Genomic DNA, 19,287 nt, shown 5'->3' on the forward strand with positions numbered 1-19,287 from the left:
TATAGGAGGATCTTGTTACAGCTTTGCTGAGATCGGAACAATGATACGTGCATGTTTCTGGGCATTACTCATCATTGTTTCCACTTCTTCACGGTTAAATAATTCGTCCCTCCTGCTTATTGTGCTGTCTGGCTGCCCCCTTCAAGGGGTCTTTGAAGGAAGGCAACGTGCAGGCCAGGGAGCGGCATCATGTCATGTCTGCTCTGTGGGAGGTAGGCAGGCACAGCAAATCGAATTCTTCCTCGGGGCCACATCTGAAGGGCTGCCGGGTAGCACCTCCAACAGTGCAACACAACCTAACCCTACACCACGGTCCTGTCAAGCACGGGGCACCAGGCCCAGCTTTGGTGTGGGACGGACACTCAGGCCCTTTGGCAAAGAGGTGAGAGTGCTACCAGCCCAGACTGACCCAGCGCGAGCTCTACCCAGCAGAATAATGGTTAAGGCAACATATGAGTAACTGTGGCATTTGCTGCTGCTGGATATTATTGAAGCAAATACCTTCCCTGGGGTACACAAAACAGTCTGATAAATAACAGCAACTGCCGTTCCATGAGTTGGGATTTCAATTCTCATCCTCTAGGTGATGAGAGGTGATCACTAAACGGGGTCAGGAAGAACGCTGCCTGCTGTTACAGTACTGCTGGAAAACACGCATTGTCTGAGCTCATGGTCCTGCCCACCCGTCAGCAGCTCACAGAGTTCTCGTACTTGGCTCCTTTACTTCATTGCCCTGGGCGGCAACTACTGTGTGATGTGCTTAGTGCCTGTGGGGAGGGGATGCCCTTTGGGCCTCTGCCTCGCCACAGACTGGTCCTCTGGCTGTGAACAGCTGCTGCTTCAGTTAGGAGCTGACGGGCTGGACAGTCCCAGGCCTGCCTGCCTTTTTGTGTCCTGGTCTTCATGTCCATGGCCATGGCGGGCTCCTGGGCTGGCTATTTTTACAGCGACCATAAGTGATCCTGAGAAGAGGCTGCACGTTCCTCCGTCATGTATGGTTTCTGCAGGACCTGCCTGTAAGGCTAATATTTATGAAGGCTTCCCTCACGGAGTGCAGCCTGCCAGAACAGGCAGTGCTGCTCTCTGCTCTTAGGTGCGTGACTGCCCTGCCATCCACGCACAGAACTTGCTGCTGGCCGGAAACCATTTCTCCAGTTATCTTCATGCTGGCTAGACGTGACACTGGAGCGCAGGGGGCGGTAGTGGTGCTGTCCCGTCGCATTCCTCCTAGTGTCCGTCGGTCTGGAGAGAGGAGGGCAGGAGAGCTCAGAGCATGTGTCTTCACTGCAATTCACTTGGGCAGTTGGCCGTGGGGTCTGAACATGGGTGTTAGTCTAGCGTGGGTGTGAACTGCGACACTGCAAAGTTCTCCCCGAGTTACTGCATCCTCACTGCTGCTGCCACACTCAGGTGTGTCACTAGGACTTGTGAGGGCATATCCCATGGTCCTTTGGGCTGCAGTGAGCTGAGCCACTCCATGGTCCTTTTCCAGGGAACCGGGGGAGAACCCGTCAGTCCTGGGCACATGCAGGGATTGAATCGTGGGAGGTGTGGAGGTCAACCAGCACTTCAGTGGCTTAGCCTGCATCATCAGTGAAAAGTGGCTGGTTGTCAGCCCGAGTGGAAGCAGCGTGCAGGCTCCAACCCCCCAGCCAGGCCTGAAAGCACTAATAAACTTGAGCGAGATGCTTGTGTGTGTGGCAGGGAGGTGGCTGGGGCAACAGACAGCTGAGAATCTGCGGTACTTGCAGGAAAGACAGACCCTGAGAGAGCAGGGGGGAGCAATAAGGGCTGGGTCCAATGCTCATTGAAGTCACTGGACAGAAAGCGATTGACTCCACTGGTCTTCAGATCAGGCCCTGGGAGTGTCAGCTTTGTGCTGCGCGAGGGAGACAAGCCCCGGCTGTTCTGTGCTCTGGATCGGCGATTTGGGGATAAATTCAGCCAGTCCTCAAGGAGACACATTTTGGGGCAATTCTGTTCTAGCCAGGCTCTGCTCCTGCACCCATCCCCACAGGCCCTGCGGGCTGGCCTGTTCGCCTGGCGTTCAGCTGCCTTAGCGAGTGGCATGTGGGTATGTGGGTATGTGGGTCCTGAGCCCATTTGTGCCAGCCAACACTCATCCCAGCTGGACCGTGGCTGGCCAGGTGCTGACTGACACTCTGGCTCCTGAGCACTTGCAAAGCCTCCATGGCTCCTCTCTCTCCACTCTCAAGGATAGCTCAGTGGTTTGAGCATTGGCCTGCTAAACCCAGGGTTGTGAGTTCAATCCTTGAGGGGGCCACTTAGGGATCTGGGGCAAAAAGTCTGTCTGGGGATTGGTCCTGCTTTGAGCAGGGGGTTGGACCAGATGACCTCCTGAGATTCTATGATACTCTCACTCCTGTCTTGCTGGAATGAGAGTAAAGGGCTCAATCTCTGGCAACAGAAGGAGAAGAATCCCCCCTTCAGGGTCTTTCTGTTCTCACCGAATCTGGTGCTCAACAAGGTTTCTCAGGGGCCATGCCAGTCCCTCACTGGAGTGTTGGCTGACATCATCATGCAGCTGGGGCAGGCTGGTTCCAGTTACTGCAGCACCTTACGTTCAAAGAGCCCTTGGGCTGAGCCACTGCCTGTTTCCGTTGTTTCTCTGTGGGTTCAGATGTCACACGCTGGTTCCCATTAATTCAAACCTTTCATCCTTATTTTTAAAAACATATAAATTGCAGCCTCAAGCCCCAAACCCGCCAAGTGTCCCTAGTTTCACAGCATCGAAGAAACAGAATACTCAACATCTGTCGAACAGTTGGGAGACCTGGAATCTCATTGAGTTTAGCGGCCATGAGACCAAAGGCTCACTATGCACTGGAACATGTATACAGCAAAAGGGCATTGCATCACACCAGATGCCTTTAACATGCATCCAAGGAAGTCCCTGAACCATGCTAATTATAACTATCTCTGGCTTGCATCTCTATCTACCATCAAAGCATTGTACAAACCAGGAATGTTCCATTGAGCAACCTCCGGGCCCTACATGCTGCGCTCCCTGACTCATTCTCATGTTGGGTTGGCCATGGCTTTCAGGGAGGATATTGTCCCCTGATGGAAATTTTGAATGGTGACCACTGTGCGTCCACCCAGCTATCCTCCCACCGAAGAGCTGGTGCAGCTCAGGAATGCAGTTTGGAAGAGGCCATCGTGGGGTGGAGAGGAGGAAGTTCTAAACACAGGCTTACAGACAGGGAATTACTTGGGGCGTAAGTGAGAGCATGACCCCAGTTATGGAGAATCTCAGGAATAGGACAGAGGCAGCAGCGACGGAATTCCTGCAACAGATCCTCTCTGCTTGCTGGAAACAGTCTGTATGTGTGAGACTCTCCCCCAACCTCCCCCCTCCACTAGCATGCGCTGCTCTCCCTGCCTCCTCATGAATTCAGCCCATCTGTGAGAATTCCCAGCCCAGGCAACTCAACAAGCCACCCATGGACATAAGCCCAAGCCAGCACCTGGTACCATTCAGAGCATGCTGCAGAACCCACCTGTTTGACCTGGTTTGGAAGCCTGCTTGCATCAAAATCCCACAGCTACGCAGCTCACTGACGTGCTCTCCTTGCTGGCCGGCTGAACTGGGAGTGGCCCATGCCCAGACTCTGTTCTTGTGTAACTTCAAAGGACTCCGGATTTACACTCGAGAGCAGAATGAGAGCAGAACATGGCCTGAAATGCTTTACCCATCACATACTGGGTCAGACTTTTCAAAACAGTGAACTGTGCACTGAATCTGCCCCTGGCGAAGATGTGGGAAGTTTTCTCTCTGTATTCCTGTGCCCCTTGTGGCACTCATGAGCGAACAGGCTGTCGTTTCCCCAGACTCTTCTGTTCTCCTGGTTACTTGTGAGAGATGTTTCTTTTCCTCCAATGGCTGTTCTTCCAGGCAGACCTAGCGGCTCAGCAGGGGAGCTTCGTTCCCAAGCTGGCTCTATGTTGCTGACAGAAATAGGTCGCTCCTGTCTGTGTGGTTTGGAGTTTTGTAAGTACACTGACAGATACACTTCTAGAGTGCAAAAATACAGATCTAGGAGCATCCCAAAGGGTGTTGGAACAGACATAGACCTAAATCAGGTTTTCAGAAGTTGCCACATTGCAGACAAAGCAGCTCATGATCTGGCTGGGATTTATCCTATAGACTGGAATAAGACACCAAAGACACTGCTTCCTCTCCCAGTGCTTTGTAGGAAGGTGTGACACCCACTCTTCCCAGTCCCACTCTTACCTGGTCCTGGTCACATGACCTGGGTCAGGCTTACAAAGGTTATACCACGGCCACATGGCAAGAGTCATCGAATCATAGAACTGTAGGGCTGGAAGGGAGCTTGGGAAATCATCAAATGCAGCCCCCTGCGCTGACGCATGACCAAGGAACCCCAGATCCTCCTTAACAGGTTTGTCCAACCTGTTCTTCGAAACCTCCAGTGATGTGGATTCCACAACCTCCCCTGGAAGCTTGGGCCAGAGCTTAACTAGCCTTAGAGTTAGCAAGTTTTTCCTAATATCGAACCTAAACTGCCATTGCTGCAGATTAAGCCCATTACTTTTTGTCCTACCTTCAGTGGACGTGGAGAACAATTGATCACAACACTAACAGCTCTTAACATATTTAAAGACTTATCAGGTCCCCCTCACCCCAGTCTTCTTTGCTCAAGACTAAACATGTCCAGTTTTTAGCCTCCCCCCACAGGGCAGGTTTTCTTAACCTTTTATAATTTTTGTTGCTCTCTAAACTCTCTCCTATTTGGCCACATCTTTCCTAAAATGTGGCACCCAGAATTGGACACAGTGCTCCAGCTGAGCCATCACCAGTGCTGAGTAGAGCAGGACAGTTACCTCCCAAGTCTTACTTACATTTCTCTTAATACACCCCAGAATATTAGCTATTTTTCAATGGCATCACATCGTTGACTCATATTCAGTTTGGGATCCGCTCTAACTCCCAGATCCTTCTCATCAGTATTGCCGCCTAGCCAGTTATTCCCCATCTTGCCGTCATGCCCTGGATTTTTCCTTCCTATATGAAGTACTTAGCATTTATCTTTACTGTCACAGTATCACCTGCCCCTGAGGTTCAAAAATCACAAAACAGCCCCTCCTCCCCCAAATCATATACTGGCTTAAAACTTCCAAGATTTTTTAAATTATTCTTTTATTTACCTTTTGTTGGTTTTGAGCCTTGCAGGCAGGGCAGGGAGGGGTGTCACATTTTCAAGATTTTCTCCACAACCATCAGGGCTAGAAACTTTGCATTTTTGTAAATGGAAGCGGAGATTCTCTCATAGTCACAAGACTCCAAGAGCTGGGGTTTTTCTTTCTTTGTTTGTTTGTTTAGTAAAACACAAAACACTGCAAGAGTTGGCAACACTGGCATCAGGATCCACTGACAGCAGTGGGTACCGTTCAACCGCCAACATTTGTGCAGTTTGCCTTTCCATAATTCCAGGCAGCTGGGAGCCAGTAAAGACAAAATGAATGAAAGCTGGAGCTGGAAAAAGATCATCGGGCAGCAAGGGATAGAGGTTGTGTGTGTCTATAGGTGGAATATGAAGCATAGTGTCTAATGCTCAGCATGAGGACTCAGGATGCGGGCTCTGCTCTGAGCTCTGTCCCTATGTGACTGTGCACAAGTCACTGCACCTCCCTGTGCCAATCTCCCCATATACAAACGTGAGTAATGCCCCGACACTGGGACACCATGAGGACTAAGCAGCATTTGTTGAGGGCTTTGAGAGCCTTGGACAAGTGTCATGATAGATGGCAATGGACCATCATTGTCCTACAGGAGAACGGAATGTCACGGGCTGTTCGTTCATCTTGTGCCAGGGGATGAGCGTAGCAGACCATTTTCCAGGGGGAGAGCTCAGCTTGCCTGTACTCATCTTCCTCCTGACATGCCTGGTGAATGGATCGTGGTGAACAATCTGTCAGAGCCTTTTGAGTTTGCCTTGCGGATCGTTGACACGTCCCCATGGCTGATTTCAGAGACCACAGGCTCTCTGGCCCCAGCTCTCAGTTCCTGGCCTGTGTTCTTGGAGCAGCCAGGGGTTGGGTGGGAACGTTCTGCCTCAGGCCTGCTCCAAGTGACACTTGCACTGCCTGTGGCTCTGCACCAGAAGCAAAGGAGACGTGTGGAAAAGCATGGTGCTTTGGCTACTCCCTCTTCCTCTATCCCCATCCCAGACCCGTCTCCTACGCCAGGGCTGGGAGTGGGGTGGGTACAGAGCTGTCCCAGCAGCTCTCTGCTGGCCAGGAACCTGCTGAAAGGGCAGGTATTCACCAGGGGCTGTTGCCACACAGTTTAAGGCTTCCTTATGGGACTGAAGCAGCAGAAAGGGGCCTCAGAGCAAACGTGAATCAGGCCCTCTTTGTCTGTAGTAATTTGACCCAGTCACGTGTCGCTGGTGCTGGCTAAACTAATTTTCATAGAGAAACAGATGGTGAACATCACAAAAAGGTGACTGGCTTACAGCATGTCTATATTTCCCAATACTAGGATGCCTCACGGGCCCTCCAGTCCAATTGTACGATCACACAGCTTTATGACGTGTTTAAGCTGCGAGAACAGACAACATAAAACCAGCTGCTACTGCACAGACATAACATGTTAGGCTGGGAGGAACAGTGATAAAACAGGAAAAGACAGATGAACAGGGAAAGAGGATTGGAGGAGAAAGAAAAAGAGGAGTGTTGGGTGGAACGGAGATCTGGCATTCTTTGAACCAACTCAAAATTTTTGATCCAAACGTGTCTAGAAACAGGGTCCAAATTTCTTCAGATATTGTTCTCCATGGCCACGATAAGCTATTCTTTCTTTGGCTGCCAACTCCAACAGGTCTGAAGCCGAGGTGACTCAGTGAACGTGATACTGCTCTGTGATCATGCCGTGTGGAAAGGGGAGATTTGGCAAACCCCAGTGGCTAAGGACAGTGCCATCCTGGGTTTTTTCGCTGCTCTGCCTTAGGACGTGCTCTCTACACAAGCTGCTGCAGGACTGTGCAAAGGCCCCTCAGTGACATCACCGTTTGGTTGCGGGGTTAGTGTTTAAACAGGGGTCACATTTGTTTCCAGTTCATTGTCTACCACCAGATGTGGAGTAATCCGGAGCAATCCAAAGAGTAGCAGAAATATTCAGCCTTTGCCTTGGAGAGCCCCTTTAAGACGTCCACTGTTTATGAACAAAGACTGTTTACATAGGCTTGGAGTCACTCCACCATGCCTGCAGTTAAAACATCCTCCCAGACATGGGAAAGTTGGAACAGCTCTTCTTTCTGGCTGTTTTTATTCTAATCCAACCACTACACTTCCTGGCCCTTGGGAGTTTACTGTACCCCAACGTTATCGCTTCTGAGGAACTTTGCTTGGGATGAGGTAGAAGCCCAGGATAAAGGTGACAGCTCTGAGCTTGGGGGTGCTCAGTCAGAGGGGAGAACTATAGTGCAGTGTTATAACCGCTGTTCACAGGAAACATGTGATGAACGATTGTCATCCAAGTGGCTGCTGCCAGGCTTTAGGGGTCATTTCCAAGGAGGGTTGGGCTCCCAGCTCCCACTGACTTTCAGTAGGGGACAGGCGCCTACCTGCCCCCTGCACCTTTGGAGATCTCGCCCTCGGCAAGAGGGATGGAAGGAGAAGCAGATGCTTTTGTTGTGGACATTCACAGCCCTGATCTTTCCAGGCCAGTTGCTCAGTGGGTACAGACTGGCAGAATTCTGTTAGCTTCAGTGGACCCCCAGGGAGGTACAGCAGCTGAGAGACAATGATCCCTTACAAGCACTGCAGGGGCGGAGGGTCTCACATCTCTGTTCCCCAAATGGGTTTCTCATTGAGTCTGACAATCAAGAACTGTCGCGTTACCACTGAGTGCAGGAATGAGATGAACTTCTGCTAAGGGACAGCTGAGATTTGGATTGGTTTCTCTTTGGGGCTTCAGATAATTCTAACACTTGACCCAGTGTTACTGGGGAAAGGGAAAAACGGATCTGTGCTTGCAACCAAGGAGAGACCTAGCAATTGTTAACACAGCACCCTTCACCAGTATCACCCCAATCATGGCCTGTCCTTGAGGAAAGGGATGATCACAAGAGGTCTGTGATTCCAAAGGCTGTTTGTATCATGTCTCAACTGTCTGTCTGGAGGTCTTAACTGAAGCAGGTTTGTCTAGAGCTGAATTACTCAAAAAAAGGGAAACCTTCCAGTAACACCCATTGTTCCATGTTCTCTGTGTATATATTGTGACAGACCCAGGCCAGTGGGGTACAGGAGTCTGGTAGAGGGCAAATATACTGGTCACTGGCTGAGTAGTTTTCTGTTCCCTGAGTGACCAGAGCAGGGGCTGCACTGGAGTAATCAGGAACCTGCTAGAACCAATTAAGGCAAACAGGCTGATTAGATCACCTGCAGCCAATCAAGGCAGGCTAATCAGGGCACCTGGGTTTAAAAAGGAGCTCACTCCAGTCAGGGAGGGGAGAGCCAGAGGAGAGGAAGCGTGTGTGAGGAGCTGGGAGCAAGAGGCGCAAGGAGCTGAGAGGGAGAGGGGATGGGTGTGGGTGTGCTGCAGGAGGACTGAGGAGTACAGGCATTATCAGACACCAGGAGGAAGGTCCTGTGGTGAGGATAAAGAAGGTGTTTGGAGGAGGCCATGGGGAAGTAGCCCACGGTGTTGTAGCTGTCATGCAGCTGTTACAGGAGGCACTGTAGACAGCTGCAATTCACAGGGCCCTGGGCTGGAACCCGGAGTAGAGGGCGGGCCCAGGTTCCCCCCAAACCTCCCAACTCCTGATCAGACACAGGAGAAGTTGACCCAGACTGTGGGGAAGATCACTGAGGTGAGCAAACCTGCCAAATAAGCGCAGAACCCACCAAGGTAGAGGAGGAACTTTGTCACAATATATATCTTCCTATTGTATTTTCCACTGCATGCATCCGATGAAGTGGGCTGTAGCGCATGAAAGCTCATGCTCAAATAAATTTGCTAGTCTCTAAGGTACCACAAGAACTCCTGTTCTTTCTTCCAGAAATTGCTTCCTCTCCAGTCTCCACTACTGTCTCCTGGAAAAAAAAAAATCAGCATTTAGCCTTTCCTCGCTGGGACAAGGAGCTCGCAGAGCTAATTTGCCTTGAAAATCCTTAACCAAATTTCCATGTGCTGTTCTCACCTCTCTCCATTATTATTGTCTAAGCAACCACCACCTGCCAAAGTGTCTCCAGGAATCAGACAACTGATATAGCCTCTCAAACGCCCCTTTGACAACAGTACCCCTGTTCTTCAAGTCATTTGATTTGTTTAAGGTCTCCAGTGGCTCGGGACTCGTTAGTAATTCCACCCACGCATTGACACATTCAGGAGGAGGCTGCGGTGGAGCACGCTTGCACGCAACAGTCAGAGCTGACTGGATTGAGCAATTAACCCTTCCAACTCCCCTCTTCCCTCTCCCCATCACCCATCCACTCTCTGGCTACTTCCTCTCAAATCTTTATCCTTTGCTGTGTCCTTGTTTGTCCAGCGTAGATTGCAGAGAATGTGGCCTGTCTATGTTTGCAAATTTATGCTGCTATAAAAGCGATTGATAAAGAAGCTTGCAGCTGTCTTTGTCCTGCATGGGCAGATGAACAGGGATTTACCAACTTCTTCCACCGAGGTCCCCCAACAGACATCAGACAGGCTGGTTTCACACCTAGGACGCGAGGTGCCCTAGCAGTGTAGGGGTACTGCCTCCACAGCCAGGCATTCCCCTGCCCGGTTTATGCTGCTGAAGACAAGGCTGTGCAATGCAGGGTCCTGCGGTTGCAAAACGTGGCACATTGTCTTAAAGAGGGTTTCTGCATCCAGGGAGGAAGCTTTTCATTTATGCAACAATTCTATCCCTAGGGGAGTCTCTCTCTAGCTGGAACCAGCTCCTGCTTGTAGCTTCCCAGTCACCCTTGCACCCATCCCAGCTCAGAAGCTGGCCACACCACTGGCTGAGGGTGACAAGCAGGCTGGCTCCAGGCACCAGCTAAAGAAGCAGGTGATTGGGGTGGCACGTCAGCGGCAGGTCCCTCAGTCCCTCTCAGAGCGAAGGACCTGCTGCCGAATTGCCGCCGAAGAGTGTAGCAGTGTAATCGTGGCTTTTCTCTTTTTGGCCGCTTGAGATGGCAGAAAACCTGGAGCCGGCCCTGGTCACAAGGACGATGGACTGCTGCACCCTTGGGCAGAGTGCAGCTTTGACATGATGATCCTGAGACACGCTGAGCAAGTCCAAATCTTCCTGGCACTAATCCCAGTTCAGGCCCCGACTCCCTGTGCAGCCCTAGACAAGTCACCTCCCAGCTCTTTGCCTCAGTTTCTCCATGAAATGAGAATGCCAGAAGGATCCATTAGTCAAAGTGGGAGGACGCCAATCACTACTACGGGTTTAATGGCCCCTGAGGAAGTGCACTAGCCCCTTAATAGCTCCAGCGCTGGGCATGTGCTCAGTATCAATGTCAGAATTGATACAAAACCTCCCCAGGGAAGCAATGAGTGGGGGGATGCAAGATGCCTTGAAAGCAAAGCCCCCTGAAGTCCTTGGGTGTGTCTGGCCCCACAGGGGGATGGTAACAGTGTCCGCAGTTCAGCAGCGTCTCAGACTGCACTTCACATTCCTTTCCTGTGCTTTGATTTTACAGGGCAGTGAGGATATTACTTCAGCCCAGGGCAGATTTGGTTAATAACCCAGAGCTCCGAGTCCTGACCGTGCCCAAGTCTGTGCATGCACAGCAAACCCCATTGCAGTTCCTGTGGCCCAGTCCCTGCTTCTCTGCCGCTCGCCAGCTTTACACGGAGGATACTGCAGTCCCCAAAAAGCCTCCCATGCACAAGCTGGGAGCTGCAGAAGTTCTTATGATTGGGAGCAGAGCATAGGCCCTGTATTGTGTCTCTCATTCCCTTTAGCCTGGTTTCCTGGGAGCTCATTAGCACATGGGCAGATTAAGTCAAAACTCTTTGCATAGAGCATTCATGTGGGGAGGGATAACTCTGTGGTTTGAGCATTGGCCTGCTAAACTCAGGGTTGTGAGTTCAATCCCTGAGGGGGCCATTTAGGGAACTGGGGTAAAAATCTGTCTGGGGATTGGCCCTGCTCTGAGCAGGGGATTGGGTTAGATGACCTCCTGAGGTCCCTTCCAACTCACATTCTATGAAGACACAGGAAACTATCATGCCTTTTCCCAGCTCTGAGCTGTGCTCTCAGGCAGAAACCTGAGAGTCCATTGATGCACAACATTGGCTCTAGCCATGATGCAGAATGTTGGTTCTAGCCATTGATCTTCCCCTCACAACGCTGCAGCATCCTGCTGCCTACTTGGGGCAGGACAAATTGCTGTGAAGAATGAAAAAGAAAATGTAAAAACGGCCCCTGGGCTGACATGAGGCTATCTGCCAGACCACAGGAGGTTGCAGCAGGGTATGGGTCTCCTCTGACCTCATTCCCTGCTGTCACATCACCCCTGGAGTGACTTGCTGTGGGTAAATTTTCAATGAACATCCTTTAGCCGTTGTGATTCTGTGTGGGTCCAGGATATTCTGGGGAGCGCTGGCTCACTTATCTCCAGCCTCCAGACATCATGACATGTGACTAAGCCTCCTGTTTCAAAGGAAGTTACCCTGCCCAGGGGATGGAGATTGGAGAAACAACCCAACAAGTAGCCACTTCCATCCATTCATAATAAGGAAGAGGTGCTGGAGAGCTGCAGCTTCTGGTGTTTCTGCTAACAAGATATTTTAGGCTAATTAATTCCCTTGGCATGATAACCTAGAGGGCTGGCCTGATCACACAGCGGACCAGACACTGGGAGCATAATATGTGACCTTACAGTTAGATCACTCAACCACTAGAGATCACGGTGTGCTAGATAGAGCTTTAGACAGGGTGTGGCCCCTGGTAAACAAAGGGGGCCAGGCTGGACTCAAGCTGTGTGGAAGCTTGTTTGTAGCTGTAACCATTTCCTTTAATAAATGCCTCCTATTTCAACTGGACAGTGATTCCACATAGCATGGCAAACAGCAAAGGAGAGGTGGAACCATTGCACCCAGACTGCCCCTTTCAGGCAGGCAGAAGGAATCTGGGCACACATACTTAGCATGCCTCTGTAAGGACGTGGTGCTGATATCAGCTAGTTCAGGACTTTGCTCCTCCCTGTACATATTTCTGCCACGCTAGTACAGTGAATCATAATAAAATCTGCTTTACAGGCACAAAACTTTAAAACCTCCAGGGGGCTTAAGAGAAACAGCTGAAAGCAAAGTACTGGGCATTATATGCAGGTAGTGGGGGAGCTCCTTTTCTCCCTGCCTTGCTTGACCCATCAAGTAACAATCCAACTCCAGCCAACGTACATTTCTCTTCCTCCGCCCACGAATGCATGATCATGCACTGACTATTGTAGGGCAAATGCTGCTTACCTCACTCTGCAGCCTGGTGGCCTTTAATTGGATTCCTCACTCCACCTGTGCTTTCCAGGAATGTCCTGGTTGGGATCTCTGCAGTGACTGGTATTCGCAGCTAAGCACCTGGGTCAAGGTGCCACTGGGCTGAAGCGGGACTTCAGTGGTACCTCAAGCTGGTTCTCTGCTCATGGGCAAATGTCACTCCATGGTGACCGAGGAGCTGACAAATCAAGTGATGTCCATGGGTTAACAATGAAACTCTCTCTCTTCCCCTAGTGAATCCATGCTGCTATTACCCATGTCAGAACAAAGGGGTGTGCATGAGGGTCGGCAGGGAAAGCTACAAATGCGACTGCACCCGGACCGGTTACTTTGGCATTAACTGCACTTTACGTAAGTTCACCCTCCCTCTCTGCCTTTAGGGTGAAAGTCTGGGGGCAAGCTAGAAAAACAACAGGCTTCTGCAAGAGGCTTAATTCAACTACACATTGTCATGGTATAAACCCCCACTCTGAACCTTAGCGTCCAAAAGATGGGGTACCAGCATGAATTCCTCTAAGCTCAATTACCAGCTTAGTACCCGTAGCGCTGCCACCAACCAGGAATTCCAGTGCTGGGTACACTCTGGTCCCCCCAAGACCTTGCCCAGGGACCCCCAAGATCCAGACCCTCTGGATCTTAACACAAGGAAAGTAAACCCTTTCCCTCACTGTTGCCTCTCCCAGGCTTCCCCTCCCTGGGTTACCCTGAAAGGTCACTGTGATTCAAACTCCTTGAATCACAAAACAGAGAGGAAAATTCACCTTCCCCCCTCCTTCTCTGTCTCCCTCCCAGACTCTCCCTGAGTGAGAAAGTAATCCTAACACAGAGAGAAATTAACCTCTCTCTCCCCCTTCCCTCTCCCCCCACCAATTCCCTAGTGAATCCAGACCCAGTCCCCTGGGGTCTCACCAGAATAAAAAAACAATCAGGTTCTTAAAACAAGAAAAGCTTTTAATTAAAGAAAGGAAAAAACAGTAAAAGTTATCTTTGTAAATTTAAGATGGAATATGTTACAGGGTCTTTTCAGCTATACACACTGGGAATACCCTCCCAGCCTAAGTATACAAGTACAAATTAAAATCCTTTCAGCAAAATACAAATTTGAACTCCTTCCAGCCAAATACACATTTGCAAATAAAGAAAACAAACATAAGCCTAACTCGCTTTATCTACCTAGTACTTACTATTCTGGACATATGAGAGACTGTATCAGAGAGATTGGAGAGAAACCTAGTTGCACGTCTGGTCACTCTCAGAACCCAGAGAGAACAATAACCAAAAACTAACAGCACACACAAAGCCTTCCCTCCCTCAAGATTTGAAAGTATCCTGTCCCCTGATTGGTCCTCTGGTCAGGTGACAGCCAGGCTCACTGATCTTGTTAACCCTTTACAGTTAAAAGAGATATGAAGTACTTCTGTTCCATTAACTCTTACTATCTGTTTATGACACACACGTAGGGGGCTGGAGCTAATCTCAGCTCAAAACGCTGCCCATAGGGCTCTTCCAGAGCCACACTGAGTGGCAAGGCACTCAGACACTGGAACACAAGTTCAGAGCATTGTTCCATAAGCATATGCTCTTACTGGCTGACCGCGTGCTGGTGCCAGCAGGACTTGGTTATCCAACAGCAGCTGAGAGCTGATTGGCCATTTAGCAGCTGTCACTAGAAAGGAAAGTGTTAATGTAAAGCAATTTGCTGTTTCCTCCCAGCTGAGTTTTGGACACGACTCCACGTTATGATAAAGCCAAGCCCGGCCTTCTATCACTTCATCCTGACTCACTTCAAGTGGCTTTGGAACATCATCAATAACACCTTCGTTAGGGACACGCTGATGAGACTGGTGCTAACAGGTGAGGCTAGGCTCTTTGGTAGGAATGTTTAATTTAAAGTCCACCCTTGGCTTTGGCCACTGGGGTTCAAAGTGTGTCTTCACTCTCAGGGCACTGCTGAGATCTCTCTGTACACCTGCTGCTCCAGTCAGGCTATTTTTCTTGTTCTCGTGTTTTCGTAAAGCAGACATAATCCATTTGCCCTTGCAGAATAAGGCAGTGTGTCCAGTGGGTGGAGTAGCAGGAACTGAGGCAGAACTCCCGAGTTCCAGCCACAGCTCTGGGGGAGGAGTGAGGTCTAGGGGCTGGAGAGGGGACTGGGACTCAGGACTCATCTATTCTGTTCCCTGGTCTGCCAGTGACTCGCTGTGACATCAGCAGAGCCGTGTGGGGAGAACCCAAGCCTGGCTTAGCAGGGGGGCCATGGGTAAGCTTCACAATCAAATTAATTGTCAGACGAATATCGGCACTGTGATTCAGCGGGTGCTAACTTACCCCATATGCTCTGGAAAGGCTCCTACTCACATATTTTGGTCAGAATTGAATTGTAGAGTTAATTTTTTTCCTATCAAATAAAATTGTGTTACAAGCTAAACATGTTATTTTAAACCTAACTGATATTCATTGGAAGCTGAATAAATCTGAAGAGATTGGCTCAGCAGAGCACAAATAATTGCCATTTTTGCAGTACTAGTCTTTTAACAATCTAAAAATCGACCAGCAATTGACTGCAGCATGGACACTGTCTGCTTGGCCAGCATGGAAAGCCTTATATAACAAAGCAGAGAGACCCCAGGAAACTTCTCAGTGCTATGGGATGCTCTGTTGAAAGTATGTGAATAATTCTATTAAATCCATGGGCCCTCTCTCTCTTCTCATTTCCCCATCTCCCCCATTTCTATCCCCCTCCTCTGAACCTGGTTTCTGCTCTTTATCTTATCTTAGTAATTTTACTTTAGTTGGATTTTTATAAACAAGTTTATAAAAAAAAGTGTGGTAATCTACATAATACAAATAATTTATTTAAATTTTAAGTTCTGATAGAAGTTTCGTATAGTATGTTTGTTGTTTCTGTAAAGGCACTTCAAAAAGTTAATAGAAAAAAACCCAACAACATTAAAAGGTTTACAATGTGCAGCTCTCCCTGTTCAGAAAGGCACGTAATCAGCATGGCCAACTGCCTGTGGTGTTCTGGCAGCAGGGACAGCTAGCACCGGGAGAATTGTCCCAGCCAACCATAAACCCTCTACTCACTCATGCCGCAAAGTTTATCATCTTGCATAACTATTTGGGTTCAGCTCCTTGGAGCTATGCAGCAGGACAGGTCTCTGGCTCTGTTGCCATCTCTAATGGGATATTTTTCTCAAACACAGTGTGATTCATCAAGGAATCCACTTAGAACAAGAAGCAGAGAGAATAATATAACTTCTCACTTTGCATCCCTGAGGGGGAATCAAGGCATTTTAAACGCTAAGCGTAAAAGATCAGGGAAGAGAGACAAACTCCCAATAGCAGAACACAACCCACCCAAAGCAGAGCAAGGCTCAGCACAGAACCTTTTTCTTTTCTTCCTTTTGTTAATGATTCAGTTGAGGGTCCCTGAGAAGGAAGTGAGAGTACTGACTTGAGACAGGTGTAGCACAAACAGGTGCTGTGCCTCATCCCGTACACAGAGCTCTGCTGATACCCCTCGATCCCAACCCACCACCTCCCTGCTATCCTAGCCCTGGGCTCCCCACACACAGGCTGCTCTGCTGATGCACATCACCAGCAGTAAATATTAAATCAATGGTTCACTAGCCACAATGAACCTCTGCAATTGTGTGTTCATTTGAAACAAATAGTTGAGTCGCTAGTTAAAGGAGAACAGCAAAACTTTTGTGAAGGTTGCTCAACTCCAGATCAGGGACAGAAACGATATTTACATTTTCAAAGGAAGATGCTCACAGATCAGTTCCCCTTTTACCTACCTGCTTGTATCCGAGTTCAGGAACCTGCATTCCCTCTGCAAAGGCTTCACAAGAAAACAAACCCATGCATATCCCTGCAGTGTCTCCCCCTCCTGCCTGTGTCCCACTATTTCCCACCGCTCCACCCTGTTCTGTGTGTATGGAGTGCCACCGCTAGCCAGGCCCTGTCGTCCTGGTGCTGCTCCAGGGACAGGTACACATGGGAACCGCCCAGAGCAGAATGAACACATCTGTGTTAGGATTGCCTAGCTGCAGGTGACTTTCTTCCCTCTCCTTTCAGTCCGGGCCAATCTGATCCCAAGCCCCCCCACGTATAACTCAGCATATGGATATATCAGCTGGGAAGCCTATTCCAACGTAAGCTATTTCACCCGGGTCCTTCCACCTGTACCTGATGACTGTCCGACTCCTATGGGAACCAGCGGTAAGTGCCTGTCTCAGCAAAGACCATGCTCAGGATGTCTGCAAACCTGGGTGCTGGAGTCTCCTGGCGCTTTGTTTTGCAGTGATGCCCGTGTGATGCTTTCTCAATCCCAGTCCCGTCATCCCTGCCAGCTGCTCTGGCTGTGCCTATTGCTCAGGATGCTGGCCCTGGCACCTTGAGGGGCCCTTAGCTCCCTCTCCTTCCTGGAGTTTCACTGTAATGGAAGAACAGCTACTAAAAATCACAGCCAGTCCTGGGACCCATCTGAGGGAAGTGCTGTCCCCACAAGCCAGTCCAGCACACCAAGCATCCCTGCCCCCTGCAGCCCCTTGGAGCGTAGGCTCACACTGCACGCCCAGGGGAGTTAACTAGCGTGACTCCTGCAGTCTGGAGCCTGGCACCGAACCCCTACTCCCAGCCCCAGAGGGCAAGAGGGGCCGAGGGTCAATGATCCCCTAATGACGAGGAGAGTGACTGGAATTCCGCCCCCTCCCCCAAGGGCCTGAGAGCGCCCACCCTAGGAAGGGGGCTGCAGAGTCCTTCAACCCTGGTTCAAATCCAGGCAGTCTGATACTCACCAATACAGACTCCTCTCAGGGAGAGGTTCTGAGGCAATGAGTGCGAAGGCTCCATTCCCATCAGCCATTACCGAGGGTGCGGCTGACCCATCCTCTGGGAGTTCAGCAACAGGCTCTGGGGGACGAACACCCTCCTCAAACGGCACCAGGCTGAGGTACTGTGGGGTCCGCCCTGTCCTGTCACTGCTTGTGCTGTGCCTGCGCTGTGGGTTCCCAGCGGCCCTCAAGTCTCCAGCACTGTCAGTGGGCATCTTTCAGGAGAGCAGAGCCTGGGGGATTGTCGTCTGTGTGGGACCCATGGCAGGAGCGCTAGGTAACACCAGCCACTCTGGGGGTTTAAACTGGCGCCTGCCACGTCTGGAATGCAGTCCCTTAGGGTAGAGCAGTCCTTATTCATGGTCAGCTAAATTGGCAGCAAGCTGCTAATAGCCGCATTCCTCCCTCCCGTTAACCTCATCCTCTCCAAGGACCCCAGACAGGGTTGAAACCCTCAGAGGAAAGCAAAGGCCCTACTCCAGCCTTTGAAACACCTGGAGCTCAATCAGAGCGTTACTTTGCTAATGGACTAGCAGGCCCAGCAAGTTCCTCACAGCCAGCGGGATGAGCGAACATGCCAGGCTGCGGTCAGAGTGAACACCTGGGTAGGTTACGTCTTTGGGTCTCCACTGGGAGCGGGCTGCTTGCTGCTGATAATTCCTGTCCAGCTATCCAAGGGACACGTGAAAACCTCTGAGCCAAATAACCCCTGTGCAGAGAACTGGTGCTTTGACGATTGTGCTCTGGAGATGCTGAGATAGATCATTATTTAGACAAGTGTCTCCCACTGACTTTAATGGGTGACAGCTGAAGCAATCCCCATCTGACACCCTGATAGTTGCTCCTGACAGGCGCTGACTTCTGCAAATAAGTAACGGGATGGCAGAGCTGCTGTGGCTTCCTGGCCCTCTGAGCCAAGGGTAGAGACACCCCTCTTCTCCCTGAGACTCCTCCCCAGCGCCAGGGGTTACGGCTGAGTTGCTCTGAGTTGTAAGGCATCTGGAGACCCCACTGGCTGGACACACTGACAGCTCCCAACTTGGGTTTGTTTCCTTCCTTTGCAGGGAAAAAGCAGCTCCCTGACCCTCAGCTCTTTGCAGAGAGGTTTCTGCGCCGGCAGCAGTTCCTAGGGGACCCCCGTGGGACCAACCTGATGTTTGCCTTCTTCGCACAGCACTTCACTCACCAGTTCTTCAAGACATCCGGGAAGATGGGGCATGGCTTCACCAAGGCCCTGGGCCATGGGGTAAGGAGAAGAGCCTCCCATGGAGCTGGCCCATGCCTCACCGGGGGCTCACCGTGGAGCTGGCTGCTCCAGCAGCCTGAACAGAAGAGACACTTGCAGCTGTGTGATGTCACCGCCAGTGCTACCCACAATCCAGCTCCTGCATCCGAGGCTCAGAGCAGCTGGGGTTCATGTCCTGGGAAGGGGGGAGTGCAGGAGCACATTCAGACAGAGAGGGGGGAGAGCGGGAGAGGGGACCGGAGGCAGAGGTGCCTACCAGGACAGAGCCATGTAGGGAAGCCCGTCCTGGAAGAAGCAGAGACCTCCAGGCTGCAGGGCTCTCACCCTCCCCAACCCATCCAATAGCCCCCAGCCCCTAAGGCTGCTTGGAATATCAGACTGCCGTGGGCGGGGATTGCTGGTGCTCGTGGCATGGCTGTATCACAGATGAGTGAATCGCTTGCCCTCTCAGCCAGGCCTCCCAGCTGCCTGGGTCCCTGCCAAAGGCTGTGGCCTGCTCTCTAGTCCTGCTGCTGGGGGGGCACAGGGTCAGCTGACTGGCCAGCTTGTCTGCACAAGCTGTGTGCACAGCAGGTAATGCTGGCCTCTCTCTGCAGGTGGATCTCGGGCACCTGTATGGGGACAATCTGGAACGTCAGCACCAGCTGCGGAACTTCACAGACGGGAAGCTCAAATACCAGGTATTGTAGCTCTCAGCCCAGGGCCCCCCAACCACCCAT

At 50.8% G+C, this 19,287-nt stretch overlaps 1 protein-coding gene across 1 annotated transcript in view; it reads left to right on the plus strand.

Moving 5' to 3' along the window:
• Positions 1–19,287, plus strand: part of PTGS1 (prostaglandin-endoperoxide synthase 1) — a 37,851-nt gene that overhangs the window by 10,230 nt on the left and 8,334 nt on the right. The window contains exons 3-7 of the mRNA XM_030536014.1: positions 12,716–12,832; positions 14,195–14,335; positions 16,565–16,708; positions 18,387–18,568; positions 19,165–19,248. Of these exons, the coding sequence (XP_030391874.1) occupies positions 12,716–12,832; positions 14,195–14,335; positions 16,565–16,708; positions 18,387–18,568; positions 19,165–19,248 (668 nt within the window). The remainder of the gene's footprint in view (positions 1–12,715; positions 12,833–14,194; positions 14,336–16,564; positions 16,709–18,386; positions 18,569–19,164; positions 19,249–19,287) is intronic.

This window comes from Gopherus evgoodei, chromosome 16 (genome assembly GCF_007399415.2).
Source record: "Gopherus evgoodei ecotype Sinaloan lineage chromosome 16, rGopEvg1_v1.p, whole genome shotgun sequence".
Lineage (NCBI taxonomy): Eukaryota > Metazoa > Chordata > Testudines > Testudinidae > Gopherus > Gopherus evgoodei.